The sequence below is a fragment of the Mustela erminea genome, chromosome 13 (genome assembly GCF_009829155.1).
Source record: "Mustela erminea isolate mMusErm1 chromosome 13, mMusErm1.Pri, whole genome shotgun sequence".
Lineage (NCBI taxonomy): Eukaryota > Metazoa > Chordata > Mammalia > Carnivora > Mustelidae > Mustela > Mustela erminea.
This window is the reverse complement of record NC_045626.1, coordinates 55,231,000-55,251,027: the sequence shown is the minus strand read 5'-3', so window position 1 is coordinate 55,251,027 and position 20,028 is coordinate 55,231,000. Positions and strand designations below refer to the sequence as shown.

Below are 20,028 nucleotides of genomic sequence, written 5' to 3'. Positions count from 1 at the left end.
CATCGTCTTCCTTTGCACCCTGCAAGTCCTCTCTTTGATTCTCATTCATCATCCATCTTTTCATTTAAGGGTCCTTGTGGAAATGCTTCTCTCCACTACTCCTTATCCCCTTTCCTCTAAGAGCCACACTTCTCTCAGTTCATTTCCCTCAGCCCAGGAATGGAAATATCCTCTTCTCCCTAGAGTCCTGAAAAAAGGGGGATTTCTTTCTCATGAATGTTGCTCCCCCTCTGGCTCTCTGATGACCTATCTCTTCCCCTTCATTTGCAAACCTCTCCAGGCATAGTCCCTACTTGTGGATTTTGCCAGGCCTCCTTTTCACACCTTGGCCCCTTGAGTTTGATCTTTGCTTGCATCCTTCCACTGACATCTCTTCCCGTGACATCACAGCAACACTGTGGCTGTCAAGCCCGGGTAGTTTCTTTTCCAGTCATACTTGACCTTCTCCAACATTTGATGGTTCTGATCTTCAGCCTTCAGGAAACCCTCTCCCACCCCTGCTCCCAGCTCTTGCATGGCTCTTTGTGCCCCTTCCAACTCTGAGTAGTCCGCGTGCTTTCCCTATGCCTCACTTACCTCTGCCACGGACATTCACGTTCTGTCCTTGCTTTTTTCTTGGGATTTCTTCCATTGTTGCCTCTTTCTGAAAAATTTGGAATTGCCTTTTCTTGGATTTATATACTGAGATTATTCTAGCTACTTAAAATTCAACATTTCTGAAAATAATCCCACCTTTCCCACAACACCTAGTTTCCCTCAACTTGTGAATCTCTTTCTTCGTGCCCAGGACTGAACCTCAGGATCATCTCAGCCTTCTTCTTATACCATCCTGCTCCAGGCAGTTGTTTGCTGTGGCCTATTAGTTTCATTTCTGCATTGCCCCTTGATTCTGTTCCCCCCTTTTCTTTAGGAAGCATCCACACTCTCTCTTGCCAAATCTGTTGCATTGTCATTGTCGATCTGTGGCCTTCATCCTCACATCTGATTCAACCTTACCTAGCCTTGCTTAGTGCACTCTGATGATACCACTCAGCATGCAGAAGTCTCGGATGCTTCTCTAAACCACAAGAATAATGATCGGGCTCCTTAGGCAGACTTTCAGGAACTTTCCTGATTGTGTTTTTGCCTCCTTGCCATTCGGCAGCCCAGCCTCCTGTCCCTGTGCCCCTGCAAGCTTTATGTTCATGCTCAGCAGACTCTGGCATCTGCAGCAGCAGCTCCTGCTTGCCGGCATCTCTTGCTTTGCTCCCGCTGCTCCTCGGATTGCCTGCTCAGTTTCTGTTCGTCTCAGAAAGCAGTGGTCTCTGGGAAGCTTTCCCTGGTCGTCATTCATGCTCCTTCACTTTGTTCCCAGACACATTGTTTGGGTTCCCTCCCCAGTGCCAATTAGAACTCAGGTCTTCTTGTTTATTCACCAAAACAACGAGTCTTGCCATGTGCCAGGTTGGGCGTGACATTTGTCTGTCTGCATGTGTGTCTCCCAAACATGAGTAAATGCCATGTGAGGACAGGAGTCAAGCTCCTTGTGCATCTCCCAGCACTTGGTACCTGCTTGGTCTAGGAGAGGAGCGGTAAGTGATTCCCGAGTTCAACTGTACTGACACAAGAAGCAGCCTGAATGTGCAAGTGAAAAATGTTTTAGCAGCTTGGACAAGTGACACGGCGGAGTTATTATTAAAGTGTGGATGCTTGGGAAGTGTGGATATCTTCAGGGAGCTCCTGCTTCCAAGGTTGGTACTCAGCAGTGATAAGCCACTAACACTGGGAAAACTGCATCATTCCGTTGGTGCCACAAAAGAAGGCATTATTTACATCCGTGTGTAATAAGATGGGTGAGTTGCTACTGAGAGCTGTTTTTCTCACATATCCTAAGTTGTCACCTGACCGAGCTGTATGCGGCACATCTTTTGAAATGAGGTTGGAATATTGGCATGAAGGGTTGTGTTTATGGCTGTTGAAATTAAAAAGGTATTGCTCTGCCACAGGGGACTTAGAATTTACATGGTTCTAGTCTTAAACATGATAATTAATTCATTCTTTACCCCCTGCCATTTTTAATTTTAGTTCAGAGAATTAATAACAAATGTGTGGTTTCCTAGAACTGGATGTTCCCACTGCCAAAGTAAGGGGTTCCTCTCTCAGCGGTTTTTCAGTCTGTGATCCCTGAGGGGGATCCAGGGGAGGCTAAGCAGGCAGAGCGGGGAGCAGACCCCGGTGGGGATTTCTAATCCCGGGGTCCCTAAGAGGAGGAAGATTGGGTTCTGCTAGAGAGAAATTTAAAGTTTGGGAAAAATCACACTGTTATAGGACAACTAGGGATTCTTTCCATATTTAAATAGCATGTTATGCTTTATGGGTGATGGATTATAATAAGAGTTGAGAACAGAAACTCAAACACATGGATGGAAGAGTACTCATCTGAAGAATTTACATACAAAGTAAAGGCTTTTTAAAAATTGATTTTAAAGTAAACTCAATTATTCAGAACTCCAGATCTGAAATGATAAAAGAGGAGAGAGCTGTGGTTTGTGAATTGAAAAATATTCTCAAGATTAAGGGTATCCAATCTGGGATATATCATACTCCATGCATGAGCCCCTTTTATAAAAAGGTGATATTGCTGCCGATCCTGTTAGAGGTTATGAGCATTTTAGGAAAGGAATACTTCCAAGAGCTAGAACTCTGGTGTCTCAGTGAGCTGCTCTCTGCAAGGACAAGGCCTGGCTCAGTGGAGTGCACCCATGCATGCGTGAATACCATATGGGCACACCATTTGGAAGATGAGTCACTGCACCAGCCTTCAACTTGTCCACACACTGACCTGCCTTCCCTTGACTTGCGACTTGGGTTCTGCTTAGCTCCGTTGTTTTGTCATCCTGTTAGACTTGTTTTTCTCAGCAGTTGAGCCTCCTGTTTCACTGTCCAAAGTTGAATCCTCTCTCCCAGCACTGTGTTGCCTGGACCACTATTTCTGGAGCTGACCCCCACTGTGAATGGTCTGATGACGGCTTTGGCTGGGCTCAGTACAGTTCTTCTCATCTGCGCCTTCTTGTTGATAGTTCCAATGGGCTTGTCCCTGGGGTTGCAGGCAAGAAAAATTATTGTGGTCAGTGGAGGAGGACACTGGTTCATGGCCATGATTTAAAAAAGAAAAAAAGCCCAGGTTGTGGGGATGGTGGGGAGGGTGCTTGCTGTGGAAGTGTGACATGTATGCTTTGACTTCAACTCCTGTGAAGTTTTTTAAGTTTTTCTCCCTGTGTTCTTTGCTTTCAACTTTTAGCTTTTGCTCTTGCTAATCTGTTGAATAAGCCAACAAACCTCAAGGTGTGTGTAGAACAACAAAGCGAAATTCAGTGAGGTGGTAAAGCGTGGATGTGTCATCTCGGCAGGCACAAATTGCTGCTTGTTGTGGAGGAACTGCTGCGGTTTCTGCTGATCTGCAAATTTGGCTGAGGCCACGTCAGCCGGATGCCATAGGTTTACATATAAGTTGAGGGATCTTCTTTGCTTTATAAGAAAGGAAACCCACACTCCACAGCATCACCTAACCCTGCCCAGAGAAAGAGAGGTGGCCTGACTTATTTCCCACACAAGGCAAGGGGTCGTGTTGTGTTGCTGTTTTGTAAAAGCCACATCCACTCCCTTCTGTAGGTGAACGGCTCTGCCATGGTGTCTTGGCTACCGTGCACGTACACAGCTGATCAGGTAGACGAGGCTTACCATGCAGAGGACCTCAGTCTGACAGTGTGCCCTGTGATCCTCTGGGCACAGGAGAGCAGAGGCTCTCAAGGAGCTGCTCCGAGAAAGCCAGCCCCTGGAGGCCGTCATGATAGTTCCTTGTGTTCCCCTCCGCTTCCCGTTGGGTTCCAATGAGGCCTGAGTCCTTCTACATCACCTGTCCTCAGAGTCTGCCTTCAGGCTGTTCAAGTGCAGAAGGGCAGCATGGAATGGGCTCCTTAGGAACAGAGCATCTGATCCACCCATGTGGCAGTATCTAGACAATTCATCTCAGTGTCACCCTGTGCAGGGACATGGGAGCTGGCTCCTGCGGCTGCTTTTGCTTTTTGCTGGCCATGTCAGTCATAAACTGTCTGAATATTAAAAAGATACCTGGTTCTTTATTGACCAGATCTGTCAGCCTCTGTCTTGCATTGCTTGACAGATCTCACCACCTTAACCCAACCATCTTCATTTCTTTGTTTTCTTATGATTTTATATTCATATGTAAGCACATCCATTCTGGTGTGGATCAACTGTGCTCTAACCATGCTTAATCTAATATTGCAAAAGTTATACTGTGGGGCCCTCATCACCATAATTTACTTGATCTCTGTTGTTGGATATTTGATTTCTTCCAACTGCATACTGTTGTAGAGACTGTATTTATTCCTTTTGCTTTTCTTTTTTTTTTTTTAAGAATATAATGTTAAAGTTGGGACAAATTGATCAACAAATATTAGCACCTTATTTTTTGGCTATAAACACAGGGATACTTGCTTCATGTATATTGAATTTTCTACACATTGAAGGTTTGTGGGAACCCTGTGTCAAGCAAGTCTTTCGGTGCTGTTTCTCCTGCAGCATCTGCTCACTTTGTCTCAGTGTCATATCTAATAGTCTCATAGCACTTTAAACTTCTTCATTATCACTGTATTTGTTATAGCATTCTGTGATCAGTGGTCTTCAAGGTACTTTTATAAATGTCTAGGGGTGCCATGAGCTGTAACCCTATGTGATGGTGTAACACCATCACTCTAAGATGGTGAACTTCATCGATGAATGTTGTGTGTGCTCTGATTGCTCCTCCTGCCAGCTGTTCCCCTGTCTCTCATTCTCTTCTTGGGCCTTTCTATTCCCTAAGGCACAACAATATTGGAATTAGGGCAATTAATAACCCGACCACGACCTCTAAGCATTCAAGTGCAAGGAAGAGTCATTCATTGTTGTCTTACTCTAAGACATGGCCACAGCCACCCCAGCCTTCAGCAGCCCCTGCCTTGATCAGTCAGCAGCCACAGCAGTGAGGCAAGACCCTCCTCTAGCCAAAAGATCATGACTCACTGGATGCTCGGATGACAGCGTTTTCTTAATCAATACAATATATATACTTTTAAAGATTTTATTTATTTATTTGAGGGAGAGAGAGAGAGAGTGAATGAGAGAGAGAGGTAGGGAGAATCTGAAGAAGACTCTGCACTGAGCACAGCCCCACACGGGGCTTGATCCTGCAACAGCGAGATCATGAGCTGAGCTGAAACCAAGAGTTTAAGCTTAACCGACTGAGCCACCCAGGCTCCTCATCTATAAAATACTTTTAAACCAAGTTATATATGTTGTTTTTTAGAACACAACACTATTGCATACTTAATAGGCTATAGTATAGTATAAACATAATTTTTATATACACTGGGAAGCCAAAACATTGATTTGACTTGCTTTGTTGCAATATTTCCCTGATTATGGTGGTTTGGACCTGAACCTGCCGTATCTCCAAGGAATGCATATATGCATTGTCAGCATGACTTCCCAAGTTTGAGTCCAGTGTACACAGCCACCATGAATGAGTGAGCTTGTTAATTACCCTGCAGACTTAATTTATGGTGTTTTAACCTTAAAAGTTATTAATTTAATAGGCATTTCTGCTACATTTTCACCATGTATGCCGACGTGAGGCAGTATTGTATTATGGGAGTGCACAGGTTAGAAATTTTGTTTGAATCCGGATTTTTCCAGATGTGTGACCTCTGTAAGCCTGTTTCCTGTAATTTTTAAATGAGGCTAAAAATCTGATACTTACTTTTGTAAAGAATAAATGGAAACTATACTTTCATACATACACACTTACATCATGTACATGCATTGCATGTACACACACATACACACACACACACACCCTGTAATTTGGCACCTGGCATATAATAGGTGCATATTATGTGACAGGCCATGTATAATCAAATATATGTTGTATATTAGTACATGTGGCAGAAGAGTAATAATTGGAATGTTTTGCTGTAGCCACTGTGTATAGTGAAAAGAAGTGGAATTTAAGGTTTAGAAACCTGTGTGCCTATCTAATACTCTGTGAAATGAATGTCATCTCTGTAGAACATTCAAGAAAATTACATAAAAAATAAAGAGAATTCAGTGCCTGAAGCAGTGCTGTTCGTAACTTGTTCTTACTCTTCAGGAAATTGAGCAATGAGTTGGTCAAAATAGATTATCTCTGAATTCATTTTAAAAGCCAGAATTATTATCTCACCTGCCTGCCTTCTCTTTAATTCATTGAATAAATATTTATGGCCAAGCATGGTTGTAGCTCCAAGGTACAGTCATAGACAAGATCAACGAGATCCTTTGTTTTTAGGAGTTTATATCACAATTCTAAATAAGCAAACTAGTTCCTTTCAGCTGGCATGAGTCCTCATAGAGTCGGTGATGACTCCAGGCCCCAGGAGCAGAGGAACATGGTATTTCCTTGTCTCACTGGCCGGTACCATGTTGCTGACTAGTCCTCTTGCTTTACAGAAATACTGAATTCATGGAAAGTTGTTATTTTTGATACCATGTTTTCTTTTTCTGACAGAACTTCAAAGGGTTATTACAGACTTATGTGATCATAAGAGATGATCATAGATAGGATTTAGTTCTGGTGAAATGATGATATATAACAATGGGAAATATGATTAAATTGAGAAATTATACACAATCTTTTTAAGAACACAGATGTTGTAGAAAATGAGGTATCTATATTTGCTTTAGAGACAACACTGCCATAATTTTTTTTTGTAAAGCATATAATTGTAATGTAGTAAAATACTTCTGTGAAAATAGGGATGTTGAATAATCTTACTAGCGAATCTTTGGGGTTTGTCAAATTGTTTTCTCTATTTAAAAAAATAAAATATCTCATATTGTGGTACAAATGGCAGTAAATATGTAAGTGCTATAATGGTTGAAAAGACTGTAAGCTCCTTGATGGAAATCACAGTATGATGTCTTATTATTTTCAAACAAAGCAAGAAAAGCCATCGATGACAATTCTGTTAGCTTTATTTGGTGATTAAAGTGTTTTTCAATACACTTTAGTAAGTGTATTTCTTAGCAAGAATATGCTAGTATGTTGTGATTGATCTTGCTAGTATGTTGTGATTGATAAATAGTAAATATTAATGTATATACTGTTTTTAAACTCTAAATTGACATGATTTCTCTTTATAATCTGAGCTTAAGTTATTCCCTTTCAGTCAATTATATCTATATGTATATCAAAGGATAACTAATATATATCATTTATTTATTTTTCATCTACTGGATAAGGGACTAGGTTATATTTCTATTTCAATGGGCAGCACACTTCTTATTACATTAAATCCCATCAAATATTTTTTAAATGATTAGAAGTCTACATGAATTCTTCCTGTACAATTAATGGATTTTTATGTTTGTCACTGCATCAGGTTGTTTTATTGTCTTGAGAGGTTTCAAACGTTTGACTTAGAGGTGCATCTTACTGCCTGTCACTCCCAATGCTTATGCAGGTCTGACCTTTTACCATCTGTCCCTTCTTCAGGAACATTCTACAGCATGATAAACGTTAAAACTCATCGAGTGCTTTTTGGCCATCCAGGGTGTGTGCATATGAGAGTGTCTGTGTGTGTGTGTGTGTGTGTGTGTGTGTGTGTGTGTACATGTATGTTACTAATACTTGTAGAGAATCTTGAAATAGTAGAAAGTAACAAAGAATATTTACATTAATCCTACTACCCACATAGAGTCACTATGCATATTTTGCTATTCCTCTTCAGTTGCTTTTCTATGCATGTGTGTTGTATGTGTGGACAAGTGCCTTGCACAAAGAAGGTGCTTTATAAATGTGTTGAAGAAGCAGATATCTCAATGTATGTAAACATTTTTATTTTAAAACTTAGGATAATATAATCTGTTTTATGATCTTTACATTGATTTTACTTAACCTAGAAAATTTCCAAGATATTTTGTTACTTAAAATATAGTTTTCAGGGGCGCCTGGGTGGCTCAGTAGGTTAAAGCCTCTGCCTTTGGCTCAGGTCATGATCCCGGGTCCTAGGATCAAGCCCTGCCTGCATCGGGGTCTCTGCTCAGCGGGGAGCCTGCTGTCTCTTCTCTCTCTCTGCCTGCCTCTCTGCCTACTTGTAATCTCTGTCTGTCAAATAAATAAAACCTTTAAAAAAATAGTTTTCAGTAACTTCAAAATCATATGTATATATGTGCCTATGTATATATGTGTTATAGTCTTTTTGACCTTTTTCTCATATTACTATTATTTTGTGTTTTTGTCATAATAATGTTTTGATGTATATTTTTACTATCAACTTTTATCATGACTATTTAGCACATTAATCCTAGAGGGGAAATTACTGGGATATCAAAGTGTAAACTTAAAACAGTTTTCAGTCCTTTTCATATTTTTATTATTTAAAAATGATATTTTTATTGAATTACAAAGGATAGCTATTGATTTAGAAAATTTGGAAAGCAGAAGGATAAAGTGCAGAGAAAATTGGGAAGAAGCCATAATCCTGGCAGCTAAAGATGACTTCACTTAAGATTTTGATTTACGTAATTTTAGTCTTTCATATTTCAATTACATATTCTACCAAAAAGGATCATTTTGTTTTCTAAACTGTTGTCTTTTTCCCCACTGGTAGTGTATCATTTACATAGTCTTTCTCTGCCATTAATCTTCTATAATGTAATTTTACAGCTTATTATTAAAGTGACACATCTGTATAATGTATTTAATTAATCCTCTTTGTAGACCAGTAGTTTGTTTCCAATGTTTCATTATTATGAGGAGTTCTAGGATAGAAACCTTTGTGTGCATTCACTGTAATCACATTAACATCCAGATTCCTGGAAACAGAATAGCTAGATCAGAATTATATATGAAAATTTTTTAAGGGTTTTAACATATATTTCCACATTGCCTTCCAACAAGTTTTACCACTTGATGTTCATCCCAAAAAGTGGTATGAAAACAAAAGGAGATTATACAGATATTTGCAGGTCATTCACCTTAAAATGAACCAAGTCATGTTTTGGAAAAGCAGTACCTGTTTACTCTTCTTTGAGAGGAGTAAGAAACTACCCATTTTTAAAAAGATTTTATTTATTTATTTGACAGAGACACAGTGAGAAAGGGAACACAAGCAGGGGAGTAACAGAAGGAGAGGGAGAAGCAGGCTTCCCGCTAAGCAGGGATACCGATGTGGGGCTCCATCCCAGGACCCTGGGATCATGACCTGAGCTGAAGGGAGATGCTTAATGACTGAGCCACATCGGCGCCCCAAAACTACCAATTTTAAGTGTTTATCAGTGGTCTTCTTGGGGAAGGGGATATATTCATAGACTTGTTCTAAAACAGGAGAAGCTGCATATGGACTGGTTAGATGATTTTACTAAATGCTCATGGAAAGTGAGAGAGAAAGTTTTTATTAGTTGCTAGTTCTCCTGATTACCTATTTGACAAATCAGCCTGCTTGTTGTGTCTATCTTCAGTTAGATACTATTTTTCTGTCCTTAACTGCTTTAAGAAAAGTCACTGTGTTTTCTTTTCCAGTCCCTTCAATGGCTGCACAGGAAGCATGGTCGTGGGAGCAGTACTTGACAGAACAGAAGGCTATAGCTGCACCTGTTGAACTGTTTTCCAAGGTGAATCATTAACAGTCATGTTTTGGCAAGGAATGGGCACTTAAGAGAAATAATCAAAAGGAAATCATTTGCCTACACAGAACACTCAACTGATTTCAGTTGTAGGTTTCACTGGAAAGTAACATAACAAAGGTAATGGAAGCCTTAGTGATTCAGAATGTGTCCTCCAGAAACCCAGTGCTACTCCCTTTCAGCTCTGTGACGTTGGGCAAGTCATTCATTCTCTCTCTGCTTCAGTTTCCTCATCTGTAATGTAAGGAAATTACCATACCTACCTCCCAGGGTTGTTGGAGGATGAAATCAGTTGTTACACCTAAAGAGCATTGAATGCAATGGGCACATAATCTTTCTTTGTATTAGCAGATATTACTTGCACAGGACCACCCAAGGATCAGGTTTGAGGGGTCCTTTTTTTTTAAGATTTTATTTATTTATTTGACAGATAGAGATCACAAGTAGGTAGAGAGGCAGGCAGAGAGAGAGGAGGAAGCAGGCTCCCTGCTGAGCAAAGAGCCCAATGTGGGGCTCGATCCCAGAACCCTGAGATCATGACCTGAGCTGAAGGCAGAGGCTTAACCCACTGAGCCACCCAGGTGCCCCTGAGGAGTCTGTTTTTGATGTGTTGCATGGAAGTGTTCGGTAAGGCAACATGTTGGAGGAGATAGCGAAACCCCATGTTCTGCCTGAATCTAACAATGTCCAGAGCAGCCTGTGTGGGCTTGCTTGACCAAGTGACTGTTGGCACAGAGGTGGGGAGAGGTTTGACTTGAGGGGAATCATCTTTACCCAAGGTACCAAATCTCCTGCTACCCTTTCTATTCTTCTTGGTCTGTGTTTTCAACATTTCGGGGGAATTTATATTTAAAAAACCGCATCAGATTTCATCATTATATTGCATTTTAACCAGCGGTGAGAAAGTAATGCTTTTTATTTGCTTTGCTTTTTATGACATTTTGTTGAGATGCATCTAGTACTTTTTACTATGCAAAAGGGCTAGCAATATTTTAAAAGATTTAATTATTTATTTTAGAGCAAGAGAAAGAGTACAGCTGGGAGGAGCAGAAGGAGAGGGAGAAAGAATCTCAAGCAGACTGAATTCAAGCAGTCAGAATCTGAGCGCAGAATCTGACACTCGGCTTGATCTAATGACCTTGATATCAGGACCCTGAGATCAGGACCTGAGCTGAAACAAACAATCAGGTGCTCAACCGACTGAGCCACCCAGGTGCCCCAAAAGGGCTAACAATTTTAATCCTGGCCGTGGCAATAGAATGGGGGAAGAAGTAATGTTAATAGGGAAAGAAAGAGAAACCAAATGCTGGCAGCTCCCATTTAAGAAATACTAAATATTTCGTACTCAACCCAATCTTCACATCAAATGCCTTTCTGGAGCTTTGGAAAACCCATGTGTATGGGTATTCCCGAAACCTGCTAAATTAGAACCTCAGTGACTGGGGCCTGGCACCCTGGAGAACCTCCTTGGGCTTCTGGGCGCAGGATGGAGGTCCGAGGTGGTAGTAGCTTGTAGGAACTATGCAGTGCCTGCTGACTCCTGATGAGACTGTCACTTGATGAGAATTAGGGTTCAAGGTCCCTAGAGAAGGGGTCTCTTCTTCTCTTTCATGTTTCTTCACAGTCTCTGTTCTTAGTGTACTCATGATCAGTCAATGTTGAATGACTTCTGGGTAAACTCTTTTCATTTCTGAGCATGGAAGTTCCTTAAAGAGAGTTGGCTCTGACTGGAGCAATCCAGGGCAACCTGTAGTTACACTTTCTCTCCATCCTTGGGCCCATCTTGTGCCCGTGCTGTGTGGTCACTGCAGGACAGAGGGTGGAGTGGGCTGGCCCCAAATCCAGCTAAGGCCTGTCAGAAGCTGGGAGCCCCAAGGGCACATGTAGTCCATCTGGGCCCATGGTGCAAGGTTCACCACAGGACATTGACCAGGCTTGTGATCCAATGGCTGGGCATGGGTGGGTACCGTAGGGTCTCAAGGCAACCAAGGTCCACAAAAATGTGAGACCAGTCAATGATTGAAGTCAGGACTTCCATGTAGCAGTATTGACCATGAATGATTCAGGGTCTTAGGAATCAGACCCCCGTGGGTCTCCTGGCTGGGGTCCTCTCTTCCTTCCACTGAGAATTGAACCACTTTTTAGTGTGTTTGGCTGAAATGGGCCTTTGTTTCCAGAGCAAGGCAGGTTTGGGCTGATGACAGAGAGCCATTAGATTCTGGCCAGTGCCTGCATTTTTCCCTCAGCTCAGCTAGTGAGTGGATTAATGCTATTTCTTGGTTTCTCCTTCAGGACAATTCAAGGTCCAACAGCTAGTGCAAGAACACCTACAGATCAGAAAATTTCTCCCCCAGATTTTCCCTTGTGACTGAATAATAAAAAAAAAAACCACCAAGGGGCAAATGTGAGATTTCTGTTCCTGAAATAAATCCCTACATTGGGAACTGCTTAATAGTGGATGATGGGTCATAGAACTTTCTCCCTTGACTTTCTAGAGATCTGATAAGAGAGGTACTGGCAAGCACTAAGTGAGGGGAAACATGGCATTGTGAAGGCAGGGGTGGGTTCCCTCTAGAGGGTGTAAGTGAATCTGTGACTCTGTCCACAGAGGAGAGATGAGCAATGAGCAGGGAATGCAGTCTTTGAGGAGTCCTTGCCTCATCATGTGACTTTAAAATATGACTTTCTCAACCTTGTGGACTCAATTTTGGTCAACTCTGAAACTGACCATAGAGTATGAGCATGTGAGAAAGTGGACATGTCTGACCTGTAGGCATGGCTTTGTCTTCACTCAGAATTTAACAGTCAAGCTACTCACGTTTTTGAGGCTCCATCTCTACAAAGCTCCATGTAAGATGTAGACTGAGGCACTAAGGGGTTTATGACATGGTTGCTTAAAATCTTGCCGTCTATTGGGATATAAGATATTCCTGAAAACATGACAGTGGTGTGAGGTAGAATGTTCTCGTCAGTCATATGTGCATGTAATGAGCTGGGTGTCCTGAGGAGAGGTGGCATCTCCTCCAGGCCTTATCGAGGAGGAAGAAGCTTACCAGTTACTAGGTCTGATTTGTCCTGATGACTGAAGATGCTGTGTCCAAATAACAGTGTTACTCTGACTGGACATTTATATTCTGAGATGAAGTGACATGGTTTATAATTGAAAATAGCTTTCAGTAGAATAAAAAAGGCAAATGGGTCAGGCCAGTCTTCTGAGAAAGATGATCAGTTTGAACTCAGGTTTGGAGTAACATTGTGCTCTTGACTCTTCCTGTCCATTTTAAATGTGTAAATATTGTAATAATGGTGTTCAGGTCAGCCTGCTGAGATGGAACTTTTCAGGACCCCGAAATGTTGAAAATAAAATGAAACTGTTTGCATGTCCTGATTGGAAAACTATTAAAAATATATTAACTATTGCTTTTCTTTCAATATGTCATTTCCATCCTAACATTCAAGTTTTAGATGGTGTACCAGTGACACACACACACATACGATCAGTTCCGTCATGCAAATCAGACATGTATTCTACGAAGAAAATGTATGTGTGTATTTTAAGAGTGTGCTTATTTTATTTGCACACAAGATTTTTGAATATCTATAGACCCATTTTGAATTTCTTTTTGTACAAGACAAAGTAAAGTGTTTTATAATTTATGGTTTATCTTACCATCTGGGGTAGTGAGTGTACAAGGATATAAACACCTTCTGTTGACAGAAAATATAAAAACATTTTCTCTTCATTACTGGTGAAATGTGCCTATCGTGACTTGAATCAAACTTCAAAATATTTTTTCCTTTGGTTTTGAAGTTGGTTCTAAAACTTTCTCTCATCTCTCCTTGCCAGTCATCTGACCGTCCACTGCATCTCCCTGAAGCATTCTTTCCACCTGTTGCCCATCAAAAGCTCAACTATGCCAGCCTGGAATCCCAGTCCCCACAGTCTGGCCTCATCTGCAGATGCACATGAACAGCTTCTGTGCCGGTCAGCCTGTTGCTGCCCTGCTTAACTGTTCAGAGCCTTTATCCACGTGGGAGGCCTCTGTGTCTCTTCTTGTTCTCTGAACTTCCTGTGTCCCTGTTCCTCCAGGACCCTTCCCCTTCATGAAACTGTCCCAGCCTCTGCACTCTGACCTGTGGTCTTGGCAGCCTCTGTCTTCCTGGCTCCGGCTGGTGGGAGTGAGGTTTGGGAGCAGCATAGGACCAGCATGAAGGCAGATACTGTCCCTCTTGCTGTCTAGCCATGAGCTAAAGGGACCCCCACCTCCACCTGTCCCAGCGTTCCAGGGGCAGGTCTGACCGGGGGAGCATAACCCTCCCTCGCCCCAAACCGCCCTTGTCCCACAACCACACATCCTGGTTGTCCTTAGTCACTTCCCTGAAAGCTCTGCTTTTTATGTCCAGCAGATGTTCCTGTCTCCCCAGCCAGTGTTTGGCCGAGCAGATAGGCTAAATGTGTGCTTGGGCTCCTGCAGGCCAGGGATACTTGAATATTATTAAAATGATTGGTACTTCAGAGCAAGATGAAAGTCATCATGGAAAAGCTAAAATTGCTGGATTTCTCTGTGTGTCTTTCTGTGTTTCTTTTATAGTGTATATAGTTACAGTTTGAATTTTATATAGCAAACGGGTTGTTTTTCTTTCTCTCTCTCAACGGGTTGTTTCTCTCTCTCTCTCTCTCTCTTTTTTTTTTGTACTTGTAACAAATTACCATGAACTTAGTGGCTTAGTATAACACAAATTTATTATCTTAAATTTCAGGAAGCCAGAAGTCTAAAATGGGTTAGCCAAATTATGTTCCTTCTGCAGGCTATAGGGGAGAATCTCTTTCCTTGCCTTTTCTAGCTTCTAAAGGCTTCCTACATTTCTTAGCTTGTGGGACCATATCACTCCAACCTGTTTCCATGGTCACATCTCCTTCTCTGGTCCTTTGCCTCCCTCCTACAAGGACACTTGTGATGACATTGGGCCCACGTGGATAACCTCTCCATCTCAAGATGGTCCACTTAATCACATCTGGAAAATCCTTTTCGCCATATAACATACCATATTCACAGGTTCAGGGATTCAGACATGGCTCTCTTTGGAAGCCACTGACCACAGGTGCCATCTCCTTTCCATTACTGGGCTGATCTGTCCCTGCCCCTGGCCTGAGTGGCTTCTCATGGCTGGCTCCCTGCCGTCATTCTCCTGTGACCTCTGCAACACCCTCTGTGGTAAAACAAATGATGTATTGGGGCACCTGAGTGGCTCAGTTGGTTAGGCACCTGACTATTGATTTCGGCTCACGTCATGATCTCAGGGCTGTGAGATCGAGTCCCATGTCAGGCTCTATGCTTGAGATTCTTGCTCTCTCTCAACCCCTACTGCCACCCGTTCTCTCTTTCTCTCTCTCTCACACACAAATAAACACATAACGAAATCTTAAAAAACCCACAAGGGATGCACCATCCTTCATAGCCCCCCTTCTTGAGGCGGCATGCATAGCTGCTTTGCTGGAATCTCCATGTCCCGAGAGTGCACTGTTGCCTCTCCCACACATGCTTCTCCACCCCTCAGGGTCAGGTCTCCACCACAAGCCTCCTCCTGCCTGCTCCTTAGTATTTTGTCATTATGCACCTGGCCCTCCCTCCCATGAGGTTTATGCTGTCTCTTCCCTATGGTTTCCACTCTTGTTACTTCATTGGACCTGCACATGTACGCCTATGTGCATGTGTGCACCCACGTACTGCCTCCCTGAGCTTCCCCTCTGCTCTTGCCTGGGTCTCCTGCTCATCCTGGGACATCCTTCGCCCACACGAGCCACCTAGTGCCTCACGTGCCAGACCCCCCTTCCTGGGGCTGTCCACTTGCTTTCCGCTACACTTGCATCCATCAGAACTGGACCTCTCCTGCAGTGTGGAACTTTAAGTCCCACGTCTGATCCCATCCACTGTCTTTGCAGCCCCTCTTGCTCCCTTATTCTCATAGTACCAGCTTTTCCTTTAATTGAGACCTGTGGTTGCTGAATTTGTCCTTTACCTTCCTTCTGGCTTCACATCTTCCCCTGGCCAGGCTAGGCACCCTGGTTCTATCATTTCAGCCATTTTCTTGCCAGGATCTTCAATTGCCTTGTCCCCCGTCCTCCTCTCCCCATAGATGCCTGCCAAAATCCCAGCTCTGGATGGATCACATGTGCTTTCTAACTTCTGTGCCTAATTAACTGCCAAGCCCTGCTGCAGAAGAAGCACAAACATCAAAGCTTTGCAGCTTGATGGCACTGTAGACTAACAGTCTCTGCTAAGAGGGCAGTGCCTGGCTGTCCTTCTTGCCATCAGTCTGAGCACTTCCTACTCTCTGGGAAGGCACTACTCTCAGGCCTCTGCCCTCACTCCCAGCAGAAGGCATCACTCCTTGGATGGACTTGGTGCAACCTCCCTCCATTCCCTGCCACAAACCTTCACTCACACCAACTCAGATCTCTTTCCCAGGCGGAACTGGGAGACGTATCCCTTTCCTCCCCCTTTTCCTTTTACCTACACTCAGGAGCCTTCCCATTTCTGCTTTTCTAGAGAGAATTGATCAATGACCCATCAATCATCTCATGTCCTGCTTGTAAGCTATCTTTGCTTCTCTTCCAAGTGATTGTGTCTAGAACATGAACACACCTGTCTGTCCCATCTTTAAGAAAGCATACTGGCCCTTGGTCCTGCACTCCCCTTAATAGCTCATCTCCTTAGTCTGCACTAGATTCTTGAAATGTTGGCAGGCATTTTCTCTTTTCTTCATTTTCTAACCTTTTCCTCCTCCAGCTCTGCATCCTGGCCTTTACTCCCACCATGACCTGAAACTGTGCCCACAGAAGTGCCCCCCTCCACTCCCTGCCCTGATTTCAAAGCCACACACATCAGGCTTTGGCTTACACTCCCTCTGCTCCAGGATGCTGTCCACTGTTAGCTGCTCCTTTTGCGTGGTCCTAGCTACTCCTTGCGAGGCACTTCTGAAAATCCTCTTCTCTTGGGCTTCTGTCTTGGGCCCCACTCTGCATGGCCCCTGGGGCATCTCATCTACCCCCTTAACTCGAGTTCCACCTAGACCCAGTGGAGTTTGCAACGTCCTAGATCTCTAGATCTTCCTACCTCTTCATTCTGTGTGATTACACGTAGTGTGTTTTGTCTCTGGGTAGAGCTGTAATCTCTGTGAAAACTGACTGGGTTTCTTTCCTTTGTTAAGTTCCTCTCTGCTTCGTGATTCTCTGGGAGAGGTGCACCTTGGAGCATCTTGTTACTGGCTGGGTGCTGGTACATGTGCTGCCCCATTAAGCCCCTTCACTTTATAGAAGAAGAACCCTGTGATGCATTTCTCTGACTCTCAGTTTTTAACTGAAAGTGGCAGATTATATCACTTGCTTAGAGACTGTTGAAGAATTACGTAAAATATATATACAGTGTTTAGCCCAATACAGCGTCTGACATGCAGTTCGCTTTATTAGATGCAAGAATTCTTAAGATGACACGTGTCAGATTCTAGTCCTTTACTGTCCCTGGAACCTGCCCTCCTTGACAGTGTTCATTCAGAGCCGTAGCCAGAACGCCATCTCCTGGGACTGCGTCCTCGTCGGGACTGGCCTCCCTTTGACCACAGCAGTACTCTTGGCTGCTCCCTGTGAAGCATGGCCTCCCAACTGAGGTCTCCTGATCTCGTGTGCGTCAGGACGAGTGTCCAGTCTGAAAACCATGCATCACTGGAGCTTTGTCTGAAACGGTAGTGTCGGCAAGTCCTGCCGTTCTACAGCTTCCATTTTCTCTCCTCCTGCCTTTGTGAGGGGAACAGAAATGTCTCCTCCGTTGCTCTCCTTTGTCTCCCAAAACAAGGCAAAACCATGTTGATTTTGGCATTTCTGCTTTTCCTCCCCCTGCTTTTCTTCAGTGGCATTTTTATCTTGGACACTCCTTAACATGTTCTTGTATTGTACTGTCCCTCCACCTCTCTTAAAATCTGTAGTAATCTCCTATGATTTGGGAAAGAAATACTTTGTGTCCAGATAAGGAAATTTTAGCCATCTGTAGGATGATGTGGTGGTGGGGGGGAAGGTTCCTTTTGGAAGGGTTGAGAGTAGTTGGGGAACAAAGACATCTTCCTAATTTAACCCCCTAATTGCCCTAGATATGATAGCTTTATTTGAACACACTCCTGTTCTCGCTCAGCCTTCCTTGGTAAAATCCAAGTGAAAGGAATTTTAACTTTAAATTTAACTTCTGTACCCAGACCTGAATTATATTTTTAAAAATCTATTTTTTAAGATATGCCAGTACATTAAATAGAATCTGAAAGACCCGTGTCTGTGTTTTGTTTTTGATGAAGTCTAGAATTGTGTTTAGCATTGCAGGTGCAGAAAGATGCTGCCATGAAAATTCATATTTGTTACAACCCCCTGTAGAATGATTTCAGACAAGTAGGACCTTTCCAACCCAAACAATTCAGTCAGATGTCAGGTTTTTTGTGCTTTGAACATGCTTCCAAATTATTTGATAATCACTGAGAACATTATCATAGTACTCATGTAGATCCTTCTTAGATAATACTTTAAATATTAATCATTAGCCACATGATGACCATGCATGGCTTTTTTAGTAGTTAAAGTGAAAATGAAATATCTCATTATATTATGAATTCTGATATGGTCAGAATCAGATTATAGCCTGGATCTATATCCTGTTTTATTTATTTAAAGTGTGTGCTTGTTTTTCTCTTTGTTTTTGACTTCTATGTGTATTTTGATGCCCCCCAGTTTTAGGATAAACTCATTGATATTTAAGAGTTCTCCCGGGAAAGAGCACATTTTGTAAAATAATAATAATAATAATAATAATAATAATAATAATAATACTGTGTGTATTATATTCACATGTTTGATTGGGGCTTAAATCCCAAGGCATATTGGGCAGAGAAAGACGTGCGTTTTAAAACTGGACTGTAGCCTCAGTACGTGAAGTCATTTAAGCTGATTAATGGCTGGGGCTCTGAAGAACAGAGGGAATTCTCATTCATGTTCATTTCTCATGTTCTCTAAAGCTGTAAGTTCTGGGGCAAAACTGAAGATACATCCTGATCTTGCAGCTCAGATATTTTTCCTATTCTTAGAATCCACTTCTCTGTAATAGTGAGATTCAAAGTACCAGAGGCCTGGCAGATAGTTGAGCAGATCTGAAGCAGTGAGACCAGACAGTCCAATCAGGGCTGCTTTCTCCTGCTTGGAGGGGGCTTGGAGCCCCTGTGAAGGCTGCTTATCTGCAGTTCCAGCTGGAAGCCGAATGTCATGTTCCAAGTTGTTCAGAGGAAGAGAAATTAAAAGAAAATAGTGGTATTTAGAATCAAGAGTAAACAGTTTCCACAGTTCTTCTCTTACAGTTGAAGCAAATTTATATTAGAAATATCTTTGTCTTTTTACCCTAGGCAGGTTTAGTCCCTTAGAGGAAAAAAAAATATGTGGGCTTATTGCTTTAGACACTATTCTCAGAGATTTGTGGAGTCTACTCATGTTGACCAGTGAATTATCAGACAACTTCAGAAGTTATTTTCAAAAGTTCTCTCTAGGCAGTCATTTATTTTATACTGTGTGGGTTCTTTCTCTTTGTTCATAAAGATCTTTGTTGGTGTAAAGCTGCCTAGATCTAACAGTATTCCGCCCACTCCGCTGTGAATTTCCCTTTTGTTTCTGAGACTGTAATTCAGTCAGTGGGTAGGTCAGGGTGCCTGGACACACACACACACACACACACACACACGTACACACACACACATACCCCTCAGTCAAACTTCCTACTACCAATAAGGTCAGTAGTTCTGGTGAAATGACAATGTTTGCATCTGAGATTATAGTAGAATAGATTCACAAAAAAGCAGGAGGAATTGCATCCACTAGCTTCTAGAGAATACTTGTGTTGTGCCATGAGTTCTTTGTTCTCTTTTTGTAGAGTGCTGCTTGGTATAATCTTGGCAACAGTTTGGGATACAGAATTAACCTATGAAAAATGTTCAAAATAACAAGGAAGTAGTCTCTAAAATGAGAGTTTAAAAATACACAACCAGCCATCCTTCACTGCCGCCTTAACTGAAGCCTTGCAGCAAGTTATGTTTAATTATGTAGGTGACGATTTTTCCCCATTAGCCTAACAAATAGATGGCAAAAATAGGCATCAGTTTGAAAAAGCAGGATTTGAAGCATGTCTTGTTGCCTGGCCTGTATATCCATGAGGACCAGCTGCAGGAACTGCTTGGGCCTGCTTATCGAAGACTCCTGAATGTGTTGTGTAGTCAGGGGATTGATTAGTGACAGATTCCCTT

The 20,028-nt window shown here is 42.5% G+C and overlaps 1 protein-coding gene across 7 annotated transcripts in view; it reads left to right on the top strand.

Moving 5' to 3' along the window:
- The window catches only part of L3MBTL4 (L3MBTL histone methyl-lysine binding protein 4), a 453,724-nt gene that overhangs the window by 145,490 nt on the left and 288,206 nt on the right, over window positions 1-20,028 (top strand). For all 7 annotated transcript variants that reach the window (XM_032309584.1, XM_032309585.1, XM_032309583.1 and 4 more), the window contains one exon: window positions 9,599-9,690. In XM_032309584.1, the coding sequence (XP_032165475.1) occupies window positions 9,599-9,690 (92 nt within the window). The remainder of the gene's footprint in view (window positions 1-9,598; window positions 9,691-20,028) is intronic.